Source organism: Mesocricetus auratus, unplaced genomic scaffold (genome assembly GCF_017639785.1).
Source record: "Mesocricetus auratus isolate SY011 unplaced genomic scaffold, BCM_Maur_2.0 Super-Scaffold_100022, whole genome shotgun sequence".
Classification (NCBI taxonomy): Eukaryota; Metazoa; Chordata; class Mammalia; order Rodentia; family Cricetidae; genus Mesocricetus; species Mesocricetus auratus.
The window spans coordinates 30,708,905-30,726,094 of record NW_024429203.1 but is presented as its reverse complement, the minus strand read 5'-3'; the positions used below and the strand labels follow the sequence as shown (position 1 = coordinate 30,726,094).

The following is a 17,190-nucleotide window of genomic DNA, read 5'->3' as shown; positions in this document are numbered from 1 at the left end:
ACACACAGCATGCAGAATCAAGCAGATCAGCTCCCAGAACCTTTCCCAAACTCCCCTCTAAAATGGCATTGACCTTTGTCTCAGGTTCCTATCTCCAATGCATGATGAGAAGGCGAACTCAAGGGCAGGTACAGTTGAGTGCAGTGTTGCCTGGCCTTGCTCCTGAGCCCTGAAACTGCTGGGACTTCACGTGATCCTTGCTATTGTAGAGAGCTGTCTTCCTGACCCAGTTTTCTGATAACTTTTGGTCAATGGGAGTATTCCACTTCTGCTATGGTTTTATAGCAACATGTTCTAGTGACATTGTGATTAAATTTACTGGGATTTGTCTCCTCCATCACTTTGTAGACCTTTGCTTCCCCCTGACGTTGTACCTAAAGTTGGTACTTTATTAGTTAATGTCAGATAGTCTTCTGCCCCTTTTCCCACTTGACTGTTTGAGCTGAGAACTTGCAGACTTACACTGTGTGTTTTGGCTCAAGCTGTCATGCACATTGACGTATTGATGTTCTCATAGCTGTCAGAGTTCAACATATCCAAAAGCAATGAATCAGTAGCAACATTTTGGAGAGAATCCAGCCAAGGTTGTCAGGGATATTGGAGTAGGCCAGTTACCAGGAACTCTAGGACTACAGGAAGCAACTGGCTTTGAAAGATTATCCATCTCTCTCAAAAGAACTTGACATGGAGACTGTGACAGACACCCTGGGTAAAGGCTGGAGCAAGGACACAATGGCATGAGCATGAGCTTTGGAGCAATACCCCCTGTGAACAAGACTTTGATCTTGAAGCTGGGCTACTTACTCCACTGTAGATGGGGTTCTTTCCACCTTGAGGATGTCACTGTGACTATGTAGATGCCTGTATAGAGCACCTAGAAGAGCTCTTGGAAGGGTAGCATGAGACTGTGATTATGAGACTAGGAAGCCCATTGCAGCTCTGTTTTACATGGAAATCCATGCCTCACATTGGATGCCAATTGAAGGCAGGCTTTAAATGAGTCCACCAGACCCAAGATAAATGATAAACAGGCATTTACTAGGGAAGCACTTACACAGATTGAGTAAATCACCACCACGGTCTTCCTGCTCTAAAAGATGCAGTCTCTGCCCTTCCGATGTTCTCTGCAAGCCAAGAGAGCATGAGCCAGCCCCTCCTTTACCTGATAATGGGCACCTGAAACCACACCAAAAGGGTGTGGTCACCACCACAAGTTCACTGCAAGGCAAGATGCCACTACAGAGTTGCTAGAAATGAAATGCTCCTTTGCAGCCCAAGGCCTGCACCTTGCCTTCTTGCCTGCCCCTCACAAGGTGCACACAGTCTACTCCCAGGGCTGCCTCCTACTCTCTCAACTGCCTCTACTGCTCTCAACTCAGCCACCTACCCCTCTGCTTTGCCTCTGGATGCCTCTGGCCATATGTGTGCCCAGATCCACGTATTTCATTACATCAATCTCCTAAAATGTTTGAGTTGGAGAGGGCAGCAGACACTGGGCCTTCTGGATATTTCTTCAACATGCATGCAGTCTTCCAGCTTGGAAGGTATAGTATCTACTCCGGCATTACCTCCGTGAAGCCTTTCTGACCTTTGAACATTCCTCACACTCCCTCTCCAATATGGCCCATTTTCCTTGCTTCCTCAGCATTGTCACTGAGGTTTAGCTTGTGTATTGTGTATTCCCTGCCCTGAAATATATAAACTATGTGAGAATGGACCTGGTTTACAGCTTTCTCGGTTTATATGTGATACATGACCAGACCAAGCTTTCGGTTGCCCCATCCAAGCATCAACTTGGGGTATAGCTGAGTTGCCTCAGGAGCACAGCTGCACACCTGCACACATGGCTCAGGGTTTGGTCCTAATCAAGTCATGAACTACTTGCAGATGGGCCTCTCTTTAGATCCATCACTGCCCTGTGACCCAGAAAGGCAGGCAGACAGAGAGCCAAGACAAGTTTAGGTAGTGGGGTCTCAGGTCTCATCTTGAAGTGGGCCATATCTTGGGTATTGATTTTATGATGTTGGATTCAAGTCTATGCCGAAGGATGACAACACATAAATCAAAGATAGGGTGGTATAGCCTAAAGCAGAGATGCCAGTTCCCACAGAGCTCGCTAGTAGTTTGTTATAGTTCAGGATGATCTTATAAACCAGCTTCACAATCCTCAGAGGCAGACATTGTCATTCACCCCAGATTTAGACTCAAATTCTCCCTGCAATGCAGGTAGCACCTGGGGATTTGGACTCAAGTCTCCATTCCTAGGCATTTCACATCATGTTCTCGTGCTGTCTGCCCAGCCTGCTGTCTGTCTCTGGGCTGTGTTCCTAGACATTGGGTCAAACACAAGAGAGAGTAGTGTGCCAGTGACACCTGATGGCTAGATGACTTCTCTGACTGACTGCTTGGGTCAGGGACCTTGCAACTTTCAGTTCTGCACTCCTCTCTGGCCATCATCCATGGTGGACTCTTAGTACTATGAGGTCCTTGCTCCAGCACTGGGTATAGTAAGAAGAGGCACAGAGGTCCCTGGGAAGGCAGGACCTCCTTTGTCACACTGACTGCATGACTGGAGCTCAGGATGACTGCAAATTGTTGAGAAGACAGGAAACAATGATCTTTTGAACAATGCTGTTCCTTCTGACAGCACACAATTGTTTCTCAGAATGTGCCAAGCATCATTTCAGCCTTCGGAGCACTCACAAATATTCCCCAGGGCTGGGTGAGCAGCTGCCCCAGGAAAACAGGACACATGGACAACATTGTTGTCCTCAAAAAGAACTGAAAACAAAAACTGAGAACTTACAGGTATTATTGGAAGAAAAAGGTTTAGAATCATCATGTATCTTGTAGTTTATTCTTTCAAAATATTTTTTTTGTATTTTAAAATCCAGAGAAGGTAAGTAAGGTGCCCACAGTTACACAGCAGAAAAACTGGAGAGAGACTTGAGAGTGCATTTCATTTCAAACCAATGCTGGATACAGCCAGCCGCATGATGACAGTGGAATGCCATGCCTCAGACCTACTGACTTGGGTGACTATTCACCAAGAAAGAAATTCAGTGATGACAGAATGCAGGGTTCAGGGTGCAAGAGGCCTGAGTGTACATGCTTGGGGACGTATGGATCCACTCAGAGGCATCCCATGGTCCTGAGAGTGTCCTGCGGAGGGAGGGAGGACTTCGGGGGCAAGGGACCCCACTGATGTGCTGTTTTCTGCAGTTTAATAACAGGAGACTATGAGTGTCACACAGATCCCTTCTCTATGGTCAACAGCAAGCTGGGGAGGAAAGGGTTTATTTGACTTACACTTCCACATGGTAACCCATTGTTGGAGGAATCAGGACAGGAGCTCAAACGGGGCAGGAACCTGGAGGCAGGGGCTGATGCCGAGGCCATGGACAGGTGCTGCTTACTGGCTTGCTCAGCATGCTTGCCATCAGCCCAGGGATGGCCTCACCCACAATGGTCTGGGTCCTCCCACATCAATCACTAAGAAAATGCCCTATAGACTTGTCTACAGCCAGATCTTATGGAGGCATTTTCTCAACTGAGGCTCCTCCCTCTTAGATGACTAGCTTGTATCAAGTTGACAAAACTAGCCAGCACAGCTTCACCAGACAGTCCCTATATTCACTGTTTTCCTATGTGTACCTAGAAGAGGCCCTGAGGTTACTTCTGAGTATTGCATTAGGAAGGACAGGAAAGTGTTATTCCAGTGGAAACTGGTGATGGGAAAAAGCACTCTGGAAAAGTGCCCAGGAGGAAGGGCATCTGAGGTTGTAGGTAGAGTGTTGCAGGCAACTTGTGGAGGCTTGCAATAACACAAATGGGGTGGGTGGCAAGGAAGACGTTGTCACCAGAGTGGACCAGATTGCAGGAAGACTAGGAAATAGGGGAGTCTAGATGTGGATCCCTGCAGAGGCTCGGCTGAGAAGCCATGTTGGGATTGACTTTGGAAGTCCTTGCTGGTTTGGCATGCCGGCTGGCTGGCTTGCCTTGATGACAAAGGCTGGAGCAACATTTGGCATGGTTGTCACTAAAGCCAAAGGGGTTGAAAGGCATTTGAAACCATTCTTGAATGTGTCTGTTGAGTAAAATCAGATGCTAAAGAATGCATACAGGTGAACCCCAGCTTAGTGGATTACAAGCAGATGAGATCTCCTGGAGCTGATACCTCTTCCAGCAAGTGCTGTCGGGTGTTCCCTCTTCTGCTAATTGCTCAGATGCATTCCCACTGTGAGGACTGTCACACTGTCCCCTGATGTGTGAATGCTTGGCTTTTATAATTCAGTGAAAAGCTCATATAACCTTCTTCTGTCCTCCTTGCTTTAAGGCCTGGTACATGTTTGTTTATCTGTGCACAGGGCTTTGTCTATGGTTTTATTGAGGAGGAAATGGGATCCATTTATCTGATGTCCTATCCAGTCTGAAGTGAGTATAATCCATAACCACTTGTTTGTCCCCAAGGCCAAGGCTAGAAGAGGATATTGATTTGCAAGAGTTACTCATGCTGACCAGGGAATGGTCACCAGCCATTTAGCAAATGTCACCCAGCTGACTCAGCCTGGAGAACATTTGGTTCTTGTGGTGTCTGAGGAGAACAATGAATACAACTCGTTCTCTCAGAGAAGTACTTCAGGGTCATAGGTCCCTACTGAAGGAGCCTTGGTCTCACCTAGAAATGTGTTAAGTGCAGATGCCTCAGCCAGGCCTATGGCCTGCTCTGTCAGAAAGTCCCGAGAAAGGGGTTCAGCATGTTTCTTAGCCACCCTTCCAGGCGAATCTGATGTACATTAAATGAGAAACAGGGCTGAGCAACAGTGGCGGCTGACTGAAGTTCCCTGATGGAGTATGCAGACCTAGCCTAGGGCAACCAGACTTCCTGTCTATCACTGAATCCCAAGAAGGCAGGCCCACCTTCCCTGTGGTAAAAAGATGGGGAGTAACTGTGAACTCTCTGCAGACAGCCCGCTTCCCCAAAAGAAAACTCAAGAAACAGGGTCCTCTGAAAATTCTCTGGTCAAAGCCTCCATCTTCCTGGAAAGAAATGCAGCACATCCTAGGCCAGGGGCTGAATGCTCACCCCTGTGGGTTCTCTGGGGAGAAGGGAAGCCTCCCTACTCTTGTGCTCCTTTGGGCGCATCTGGGGTTGGTGGTGATTAAAAGTCATCATCTCCTCCCCTCTGCTGGTGACACTATAGGCTTTGGGTTTATGAGCCATCAACTTCCAGCCCATTTGTCCAATGATGTGCAGAAGAGTCAGAAAAAGTAGCCACTAGAGCATGGACGGTGAGCGCCTGATGTGTTCTGTCTCTGTACAAGGGGAGGACAGACAGTGAGAACCCGGTGTGTTGTCTCTGCACTGGGGGCTGGACTTGAAGAGCTCTGATTGTTTTAGCATCTGAACATAAACGCTTTTAATCCTCCTGTCTCTACTGTCCATCTGTGCCATCCAGCCATCTTCTGTTTAATATTAAAACCGGTGACTTCTTTCCCTTTTCCAAGATGACACATTATAAACAGAAAGTAAATGTAGAAATGGAGGCGCAGGACTCACTCCTTCCATCCAGGCACCCCTTTTACAGCAGAGGAGTAAAAGGCCCTGGCTGGAGCAATTGGTCCAAGGTCCACCCACTAATTCCCACTCATTTAAAGCAGAGCACACACTACAGGCTCTGGTCTTCTCACCCCCTGGGGAAATCCTTAGGCTTCCTCAGTCTCTCCTTGCAGGCAGTCTCTCCATGGGATTACCCCTCATCCCACCACAGCCAGAAAGGCTGCTCAGAAAGGAGGCTTTGGCTGTGGAGAGCAGGTTCTCCTATGGGCAGAAGACTGGAGTCTCTGGAGTCTGTAAAGAGGTGGCATTAAGGACAGCTGTGACACAGTTCTGCAGCATTGCCAAGGTTCAGAACTTCCCAGCTGCTTCCAGCCCCCACCCCCCCGCTTTTTTTTTTTTCGAGACAGGGTTTCTCTGTATTGTTTTGGAGGCTGTCCTGGAACTAGCTCTGTAGACCAGGATGGCCTCGAACTCACAGAGATCCGCCTGCCTCTGCCTCCCAAGTGCTGGGATTAAAGGTGTGCGTCACTAATGCCTGGCTCCCCCCTACCCCTTTTTTAAAACACAAAAAGTAGCAGCCTTTCACGGGCTCCAAACCCTCCCTTGCCATAGTGCATTTCAATCTGGGGCCCATCACATCCTTGCTTTCTGACTGAATGGTTGTGTGACAATTTCTTTTTATGACCAAGGAGAGGCCTACTGAGAAACATCAACAATTTGATAAGACAGCACAGCAAAGCATGATTATTGTTTAAGTTATAAAAATGCTGATAACGAAAGACCTTGTGTGAGAGGACAGTGATAATAAACATTTCTTGGTAGTAGATAGAAGTGTTATGTTTGATGGATAAAGGGCTGTCTGCTTACGCAATAGCCTTGGTATCTCTGAAAACCACTGACCAATGAAAAAAAATTCTAACGTGGCATATTTTGTGTGGTTTTATGAAAATCCTTAAAGTCTACCTTTATGCCTGGCAAGTACCTGTCACATTCATCACACTGTTGCAGCACAGCATATTCTTAAGGTGATGGTTTGCAATGTGACTCAGCTATCTGAACAGTCACCCTAATGTCAGATAGCTGAGTCACATTGCAAATTGTCACCCAATGCTTCAGTCTTTGCACATTCAAACCTCCCCCAGCCAGGACCGGTGCCACTGCATGAATTACTAATGCTGTGTCATGCCCCAGCTCTGCTACCAAACCCTCCTCATCCTTTCTCCAAATGCTGGCTTGCTCCTTAGTAACGGTGAAACTAGAGATGAGAAACTCAGATGGGTCAGGTAGGCCCCAGGGCTGTCGATGAAAGTGTGACTGCCACTGCCTGGCACTGAGGTGCAAAATGAAGTGGGAATCCAGGCCCCAGATCATGTTAGAATATATTTATTGCTACATTTATATACAATTATACAAACAGCCCAGACAGGAGAGAGCGTATGCCATTATCGGTTTCTGCAGATTCCACGGGAGTATACACAGAGGGAGATGCCTGCCACCAAGTTTGCTCTTAAATGAAAGTCAAAGATAAGTCACATACATTTTTTAAAAAGTGGAAAAGTCTTGATAATTCTCCCCTTAGATTCCTTATGAGCTATTCATGCAGAATGAAAGAAAAAAAGCGGGGGTGGGGTGGGGTGTGCTGGGGGATTTCCAGAAGCCAGTGCCTTCCAGCATCTGTTTGAGAAAATGGCATCTAAAAGCCAAGCTCAGCAGATGCTGGCTGGCTAAGGACTGCAGGGTCTGCAGACATCCCAAGTCCTGGTCCATCTCCTGAGGTCTGTTCCTAGGAAAGACAGTGAAAAAGTATAGGAAAGAGAAAAACAGCAAGAGGAAAACCAAGAGCAATTTGTGTTTGTGGAGGGGGGAGGGAGGGGGGAGGTAGCATCAGCAAGCGCCTCGGTTGATGAGGACTGGTCCACCCTGTTGTTCTGGAGGTACTAGAGTTTGGGGGTATATGCGTCCAAGACCCAGGGCTGTCTCAGCACATCCTTAGTCTAAAGCTCATTGTGGTTCAGTGCCAGGAACCTGCACAGACAGATAGTGGGAAAGTCAGGAAAGAGAGGAGAAATTTTAACATAAACGTGACCAGGAAGGGTTACAAAGGGCATGGCCCTAAAATTGGTGTTCAGCACTGTGGGAATGTCCCGGGGCTGCGCAGCAGTTGGGGTGCTGCAGAGGAAATGCCAGGAGGCGCAGGCTGCTCTCTGACCCCATAGCAGCCGGAATTGTTTGGGGCCTCAAAGAAGTCAGAACAGCAGGTTTGGGAACATTCTGACCCCGGAATCGTGTTATAGATGTAAAGTTACAGTCTAAACACTCTGCCCTTCATGTCACAATCACAGACAACTCTGGTATGGGGAAGTGAGGGGTGGGGAGGAGAACAGCCCGAGGAGTGAGCTCACCTTACTGACATTAGCTCCATGTGACATGTACCGCAGGTCACTTCATACTTCAGGGACCTCACATAGACAAGCCTGTGGTCAAATCTGACCCCAGCCTTTTAAGCAAAACTTAGCCCAGAGTTTGCAGAGAATCCAAGGCTTGAATTTTGAGAACAGGAAGCCGGTGATCCACACCATGGCAGCTGGTTAGTCATTTGGCTATAACCTGCTCCTGAGACTGCAGGGCCTCCACCATGCAGTAAACCAGCCAGCCAGTTCCTGTCTGTGGCTTTGGACGCCACCTCCAATTCCTTGCCAGCAGAATCCCACAGGTAGGCAGGGTGACAGTTCTGAAGAGACACCCAGAGATGGAAGAACTAGGCCTAAAGGACAACTGAGTCCTTTTCCAGTGACAATAGATTGTGGAGGCCGCAGCCCTTCCGAGGCTGACAGCTATATGACATTTCAGGCTAAACGATGCAGCGACTGCCAGTTCCCTTGCTTCCATCATGAATTTATCTCTGGATAATTCAGAATCTATCACTGGCGCTCGGCTGCTCTCCTGAGTCACACTGACACTTTCTCTTTCTGCTTTTGACACTGACAACAAGAGCTTGGAGTCAGTGTCCCTGAAGAGCATGGGTATTAACAAGTGGGGGACACTGAGAAGGAGGGGAACATAGAGCCTGTTTTAATCTGGGGTTTTGCTAATCAAACAAAATAGGATAATGCATTTCTGCTCCAGAAGACAGGGTTTCCAGGTGAAAAGCCATGGAGGATATTGTTTGCAGCAATCTGTGAATGTTTAGGCTGTGCTTCCAGCAGAGACTTTTGTTCGGAGGCCAGGAATAGCTGAATTCTATGAATTTACAGTTGGCCACACCCCTTTCGAAATGAGTGCGAGCAGACACAGATAGCGCACAACAGCCCTCAGACTCTCTTTCAAACTGTGACAGTTTCAGTGGTGTCAAGAGGTGTCTGATCCGCACCTCACTTCAGAGAACCGAAAATTCAAGGCTTTAGACTTCCTCACCTTGCGTGAGCACATGGGGCCTGTTCCTTCCCGTGTAAGGAAGTCTAAACGACATACCGCTGGGGTGACTCCTGTGTCACATCTTCAGGCACTGTGACTAGGCAGGTAGCATCTTGGGAAACTCTCCCAGAAAGTTTGGGGGAACCTCGCCCTGGATCCATCATAGTTGCTAAGATAAACCACAGTGCTACAGTTTTATCTACAATTAGGGTCACACGAGTCTTTGCTAAAGACATTCAGTAACTTTCTAACAATCTGTCATCGTGATAAAATAATCTTTAAATATAGCCAGACCAAGGGAGGGGCATGATACTTTATTAATAAGGCTGAAGAACCAGTGCTTTGACCTTCTGACTCAACGCGCATGTACAACACCACTGTTAAGTCACAGCTGTGTGACTTTAATACCCAGCAAACTGAAAGTGTCACACGTGAGGACACACTCCAACAGCTAGAGCTGTCTCCCTCATCCAGAGTCTCTCACAAGTGCAAGAGAATGTCCTACCTAATGTAGCACTTACAATCAGATGACCGAGGTCATAGATAAATCTCATTTACTTGGGCTGACAGCACAGTGATTACAGCGGAGGGCAGCATCCTTGACCGGTGAAGACCCTGGGAGATGTGGACCCTTACGAGGGTCGGAATGGGGCAGGATGGGTGCTGCGGTGCACTCTGGCTCAGCTCCTTCATCTGGACAGTACAAGGTCCTGGCCAGCAGGCAAACCAACAAAGGAGCCCTCCGCCCCAGGATCTGAGCAGGTCTCCTGCAAGCAAGACTCACCCCAGCAGCTGCTGACAGCTGTACTCACCTCATGGGGAGGGAGAGCTCCGTCCTGTTACATAAGCTTTATGCTGCTTTGGCAAGAGCGCATCTGGAACAGTGCATACAGTTTGGGTCCCCACCTTTGAAAGAGACATTAAGAGGTTAGAAAACATGAATGCAGAGGGCACAGGAGGAGGCAGGGGAGGGGGTTCAGACAGCAGGCTCGGCAGTTTAGAAGCTAGGAGAATCTTTCTCAGCTTGGACTAGCAGAGGGGAACTCAACTGCTAACCTGATGTCCTTTCTAACTTTTCTTAAAATACACCTTTGAAGCTCTGCTAGTGGGACATGGAGAAAGGAATACCTCGAGATCCCGGGAAGCAGGTGCCAGAGGGTTCTCTTAGGAACTCTCCCCAGACTAATTAGTTTCACAATAATCATGGCTCTAAAGCCATACACATCAGAACTTAATCAGTGGGTGACCTTGCCTTACTGGGTAATTAAGAATGACCTTGAACTCCTGATCTTCCTCTTAAGTGCTGGGGTTACAGGTGTACATCACTGTCTGGTTTCATGTGGTCCTGGGAACAGAACCCAGGGCTTCCTGCAAGCTAGTCAGGCACTCTTAACAACCGAGCTATATCCCCAGCCTGGATTTTCTATATTATGTGTTCTTCAGGTAACAACCAGCCTAGAGGACCTAGAAGATTTTGTGGTACCTACTTTGAAATCGAGAGTTGCTATTTCTGAATGAGCAAGAAATTGTAATGTACTGTCCCCTAGTAGGCTGGGGTGTGTGAAGAGGAGCAGTACAATGCCCTCACAGCTGCAGTCTCCTTAGCTTTAGAGATCAGTTTGGGACACAGTGTCTTCCTTATTAAACTAAACTGTCATTCTTATATACAGACCAAAAGCAAGATGAAAGTTAACCCAACAAAGAAGTGACTTACTAGCTACACCTACTCATCAGTCAGCCCCAAACTGGTGCTCATGGTATTTTCTGCACCAGTAAGTTTAGCAACTCGAAACAGAAGTTTCTGTCTCCTAAGTAAGTTGTGTACCAAAAAGGTACCTGTGGGGAGGCTGTCTCCCTATACACTGCAATACCAAAAGGCACCTGTCGGGGGCTGTCTCCCTATAAATTGTAGTGGATGATGGTTTGGCGGCCAGGTCAAAGAACCCATAATGAAAAATTGATCCCTTACAATAAAATATAGAAGAAACTCCAAATTTGTCAAATCTGCTAATAAAAGGACAGAAATAATGAGAGTTACTAACAGTTAAATAATTTTTCATTAATTCTTGAGCTTGTTAAACTGGGCAGAATTAATTAGAAAATCATTAAAAATTGAAAAGTGGGGACATTTTAATGGGATTTGGAGGATGTTAATGATTGGCAGAGCTAACACCGTGTGGTACTGAATACCATTTCAAAAGTATGGTTGGTTGACGGTTCCCTGGTTTCCATCATTAGCCACTGTTGAAGGAGGCTTATACTGGTGAAGAGACAAAAGGGAAGGAAAGAAAAGGAAGGAAAAGAATGGTGTATGTTAATGTTTAGACAGAGAAGAATGGTGAGTGAAGAGAAAAAGGCACCAGAAGACAAGAGCCAATAAATGAAGCCCAGAGGGAGCGAGCAGAAATTCCCAGGATTGCCAGCAGGTGGCAATGTTAGATCACACTACTTTGAAGAAGGCATCTTCTGAAGGGGAGAGGGTGGTAAATACTGACCAGATGGGCAGGATAGTCACAATGCAGGCGGCTCAGGACTTGTGGAGAACCGGCCATAGCTAGGACATATGTTATATCAAGTTATTTCAAACACATAAATTGCTTTAACAACATATATCTGTTCATCTATTTTGGAAATTAAGCAAAAAATTTGAACACAGTTACCTCAACATACACATGAATTGCATAGAATAAATTTGAAACCCTCTTTTGTATTTTGTAAATGAACCTCTTAGCAAAATATGAGTAAGCGTATAAGGAATTTCCCTTAATCTGGTAACGGTCTTGTCCCCAAACCTGATCTCAAGAGAAATGAGATACCAATATTCAGCACTGGATTGGAAGCTCTATCCAATAAGTGAAGAATAGAAATTATAAATGCTGGAAGGATTAGAAAATTTAGAATGTTCCAAAGACTTTGCAAATTATTAGGAACAACAGGGACTTGGCAATGTTCCTAAAGACAGCAGACAAAAATTAATTTCATTTCTCCAGCCTAGCCCCAAACATTTTCAGTCATAACCCTTAAAAGATTGTGAAATAAGACTATTAATAAACCTAACAAAAAAGACATATGATCTTATTGAAACAATTTAAACAACTTTATCTGACCACATGATGGGAGATGCCAATAAATTGAGATGATGTCATTGTTATTAGGAGTCTCTACCATTGTAAACATTACTAATGTAAGTACTTCCCATCATAAAGCTGAGACTGATTCTGAGACTTACACAAAGAGTATAGGAACTTCTCATCAGAGCACGGTGGAGAAGCAATGGACACAGCAGAGATGAAGACTGTTAGATTAAGACAGGATGGTACTGACCAGTGAAAGACATGTTGATTACTGGAGCAACACTGAGATATGAAAGGACCAGCAAAGGCAATCATAAGGGAGACCATGAAAAGCCTTCCTGCACGAGGAACCCAGCCCAGACAGCCTCACATGGCACCCCCTGCATAGGCCCCTCTACACTGCCTGGAAACCATGTACCAGGTGCCAGCCATGGCCTCCTCAAGCAAGCCCACCTGCAGCTCCCAGGAAGTTTACCTCTGGAGCCCAGCATGCACAGCGCGGGTAGGGGACCCTGCTTCCCCTCCTCTAAGGCTGCCTAAGTCAGCTCCAGGACTTCCTGCACCAGCTCCAAGGGCAGGAGGTCGGGGTGGGGGTGGGACTATGTCTTAGTCCTCTCCTGGACATTGTGAACCACCTCCCCTGAAAGAAATGAGAAGGAAAACAGCCAACAAACTACTTCAGACATGCAGTAAAAGAACAACAATATGGACATCCAAGATAGCCTGCCTCCCCGAACAAGTCTCTTCCATTATTATTCCATAATAATGACACCTAACGAGAGTGACCTTGGCAGAACTGCCATACAAATAATTCAAAAGAATGAATATCTATACTCAGTTGTCCAAGACATGAATATACACTAAGAAGGGAGACAGAGACAGAGAGACAGAGAGAAATAAGGATGTCAATCCAAGATATGAAAGTATGAGACATGAAGAGAATTGCTGAAGAAAACCCAGCTGAATTGATGCTGGAACTAAAAAATTCAATAAGCCAGATAAAAACCTCCACGGGAAGCTGGGAAGCCTCAGTCATAACCTCAGTCATGCTGTAAACAGGAGCTGGCAGGAAGATGAGGCAGACAAATTAGATCAGTCAGCAAAGGTCAGTGTCCTTCAGGTTACTCCGAAGGCATGTTGGTTTAAGTCAATGTAAAAGGCTTTCAAAGGGCGCGACATGCCCTTTACTATCATAAAGGAAACCGCCACTGTGAGCACATCAGAATCCCTGACAGCGAGAGCCCCACACCCCTGACCACTGTGGTTCTGTCCTCTGCAGATGCAGGGTCTCATTGGGCAGCCTTGGCTAACCAGGGATTTCTTATGTAAACAGACTAGCCTCAAACATAAGACGCTCTTCCAACCTCCACCTCCCAAGTATGGGCTAAGAGTTTGTGCAATCTGCCTGGCTATGGAGTCTTAAATCCAGGAAACTGCCTTGTGGACCAAGTCAATCTACCTAACCTGTCTTCCCACAAGTTTTGGTTCTAACAGTGATTTAAGCCCTCCCCCTTTTTTTTTTCCCTCTGTTGCTTCTAAATCTAAAGCTTCCCTAGCAATGAAAAGTACATAAAATCTTTACGTAAACATAAATGAAGACATGCTGGAACTCAGGCTTGCTCCTTTAGATACTACCCATGCTAGCTACAGAGTCACATATGTGACTAATTGGTTCATGAAGGCAAAAACCTGATCTTTACATAAATACTCACACGGGGTAAGAGCACCAGGAGTTCAAGACCAACTACCCTAGGCTACATAGTGAGTCTTTGTCTCAAATGAAAGATCATTTGCCAATCCTTGCTCTGATTTAATAACTTGTATCTGCAAATCTAAACTAATCTCTAGTGATTTTTCTCCTAATAATGTAGTTTCTATTTAAAATCCCACAAGTAAAAATGTATTGTTTAATAGAAACATAAAGGCAAATTATATCTGTGTTCATCTATAGACACAGGACATCTATAAAATACTATTGTGTTATTTTTTTCTTTTCAAATATCCTAATAAGGCCCTAACTGCTGACTTTTCCTGAAATAATCACACCGAATTCTGAGAGCAAATTTAGTGTTTTCCCCTTACACATAGACCTTCACTCCATAGCTACAGGGAACTACAGTCCTGCTTCAAGCCATCGCTGACCTCACTTCTCACTGCTCACTGGGCTTCCCCTTCCTCCCCTGATCTCTTCCCTCTGGCCCTGGCGGCTTGATTTTCTCCAGCCTGAATTCACTGACGACACCCCAATTCCTGCTGAGTCCCCAAACACTTGAGTCAACACCTTTGAGTAACACTGACTCAACTCAGCACAAGCCTGTTGCCTGTCATGTCTCCAACTTTATTTTTCTATAGATTTTTTTAACTTGAAAAAGAACTTCACACAAAGTACAGTATGGGCCATTTCCATCCCCCTGCTCCTGCCAGCTTCTCCTGTGTCCTGCCATTTCATTTCCTCATGACCTCTCTTTTACTATTGCTACCTAAGTACATACATATGCATACACATAATCTGAGTGCATTTAGTGTTGCTTGCACGCATGTGTGTTTTGGCCTGACCATTGAGGGGCGGGGGATAACCAACCTATGGTCGGCTCCTCCTTGGAGCAGGCTGATTCTCCTGCTCTCAACAGCCATTAACCGCCTATAGCTCTTCCCCTGGAGCATATGCTTCTTCTGATTTGGAGAGCTTTAACAGGCAATAAAAAGATGCATTCTCATCCCCGCAAGGACCAGTCACCCATCTCAGTTCGAATCGAAGCCATAGTTAACCTCATCCTGAAGATGAAGCAGCCGAATAGAAGCCCATTGATGGGTTTAATTTGTAATCACTGCCACCCTGCTACATTCAAACTGAGGGTTTAATGTTACAGCTTGGTTTTCTTGGGGGTATAGAGACAAGACAGGCCTACAAGAACATCCACGTATATCTTGTCACTTTAATATAGGTAGAATGGTCATGACAGATATACAGATACAGATGTGGACATACATAGCTCCCACTTCAATGCAACTCTAAGTCCAAATACAGACTGCCATGATGTTTGTCTTTGGACAAACTGCTGCACTAAGTAGAACAATCTAAGTCCAAATACAGACTGCCATGATGTTTGTCTTTGGACAAACTGCTGCACTAAGTAGAACAGAGCTCACCAACTTCGAGGCAACCTGCAGCCTTCCTGACATGCTGCCGTGGATTAGGCAGAGGAAGGCGCATCCTTGTGTGTGGCTCATTACATACTGGACCAACATCACCTGTATCTCTGACCCAGTGTACCGCCGTCATCTTCTACCCCTCAAATTTCTACTGAAACAATGTGGGCCCAGCTCTGCGAATAATGTGATCTCCAAGGCAAAACTCAGTGGGCAAGTGGCCTAAACCCCATGAACTAGGAAAGGCGTGGTCTGGCCCCTTCCCAACTTCATAGAACACTGTCCTGTGACTTCAGCCATCAGTCATAACCCTTCCCTTCTTTTCCTGAAGCCAGTCCAGCCCTTTCTTCCCTCCAGGTCTTCCGTGTGCTGTTCCCTCTTCCTGGAACACTCAGCAAAGACTGAAAACTGCACTCCCATGGCTTCCTTCAGGCAGGCAGGTATATCTGGCTGGGCTTGAAAAGCTTTTTCAAAAACTTGTGAAATAAGAGGCAGCTTTCACGCAAAATTGTTTTACCTCTCCCCTCCTAATTATTTTGTTGAAATAATCACGCCCAGTTCTGAGAATATTTAGCATTCTTTTCCTCCAGACATGCAGTTAGATTATCTGAGATGATTAGCCTGTCTCGAGTTATGACCTCACTTCTCAGGGGCCTCCCTCCCTCTGAACCTAGCCTCTCAAATGCTGTTTCTGGAGGCCTTTGACTCATCATGGGAGATCAAAAGGTACAGCCATGCCAGACTCCTGTGTCTGAGGAGCCATGTGTGCCCCAAAGACAGCACAGGAGAGCCCTGGACAGAGAAGAGTTCTGGCTAGACCCGGTGCACCCGCCCTCCTGATTCAAGGGAACGAAAGGGAGCAGGGTTTCTCTTCCTTTAGGTGACAATTTATACACCACGTCTTCATGGGGATACTCATGACCTTCTGAACCCTGATTTAATTTTGCTTATTGATGTCTTTTGCTTTTCCTATAGAAAGGCAGCTATGTAGGGCAACGGCTTATGTCACATGATGCCATGAATGGCTAGTATATAGTGCCTGGCAAGTTCTCAACACAAAAATATTTGAATGAATACATTGCCATTTTCTCCCCCACCAAAGCCATTTAGATCTACAGATCTATCTCCAGGCCACAGTTCTAGCTTTACTAACCATGATCCAAGATAGCTCCCCCCCCCCCACTACTCAGCACTGCCCTTTACCCATTGCTGGGATGTAATTTGGGGACCTGCTCACACAGCTGATGCCCTTGGCTCCAGCAATGGAGATTACTGAGGAGTGTCACACACTCTGATGCCTTTGTGTAAACCATCATGGGGCCCAGCTCTCCACATCCACCAAAGTGCGGCTTAGCCTCAGGGCAGAGGGAGCATGGGTAGTCTAGCAGACAGCAGAAACTGAACACATCTCCTCCGACTCTTCTGCTCCTCTGACTAGGATGTTTTACCTCATCTATGAGTCGTCAGGGCCCACTCCAGACTACATGAAGTAACTGGATCATTTTAGTGCCTCCTGGGACATATTGCCCCAAAGGGTAATTACCACTTTACTAGAGAGAAACCTGTGGATTTGGACAACAGTGCCAGATGGAGCTCATGTTGGAGTGTCTGCTTCAGGCTCTTGGGGATGATCGAGGACTCCACTAGGAAGAGTACTCCTCGGTTCTTTGAGGCTTAAAAATCACATGGAGCAGTGGTTCTCAACCTTCCTAATGCTGCGACCCCTTTAATACAGTTTCTCGTGTTGTGACCCCCAACTATAAATTATTTTGTTGCTATTTCATAACTGTAATTTTACTACTGTTATGAATTGCAATGTAAATACTGGATACACAGGACATCTGATATGAGACTCCTGTGAAAGGATTGTTCAACACCCAAAGGGTTGCAACCTATAGGTTGAGAAACCGCTGACATGGAGGTTTGTGAGAAACACCTTCCAGAAGACACTGTGCTAATGCTTCTTTTCCAGTGACTGCTCCCCATGCTAGT

General features: G+C 46.2%; 1 protein-coding gene across 4 annotated transcripts in view; it reads right to left on the bottom strand.

Annotated features, from left to right (window-relative positions):
* Positions 1 to 17,190, bottom strand: part of Rdx (radixin) — a 79,081-nt gene that overhangs the window by 12,340 nt on the left and 49,551 nt on the right. For 2 of the 4 annotated variants that reach the window (XM_040729984.1, XM_040729987.1), the window contains exons 15-16: positions 9,787 to 9,880; positions 6,928 to 7,343 (exon numbers count right to left, since the gene is read on the bottom strand). In XM_040729984.1, the coding sequence (XP_040585918.1) occupies positions 9,814 to 9,880 (67 nt within the window). In that variant the 3' untranslated portion in view covers positions 6,928 to 7,343; positions 9,787 to 9,813. Of the gene's footprint in view, positions 1 to 6,927; positions 7,344 to 7,475; positions 7,586 to 9,786; positions 9,881 to 17,190 lie in introns of those variants that run through there. The other 2 variants (XM_040729985.1, XM_040729986.1) reach the window with 2 other exon arrangements.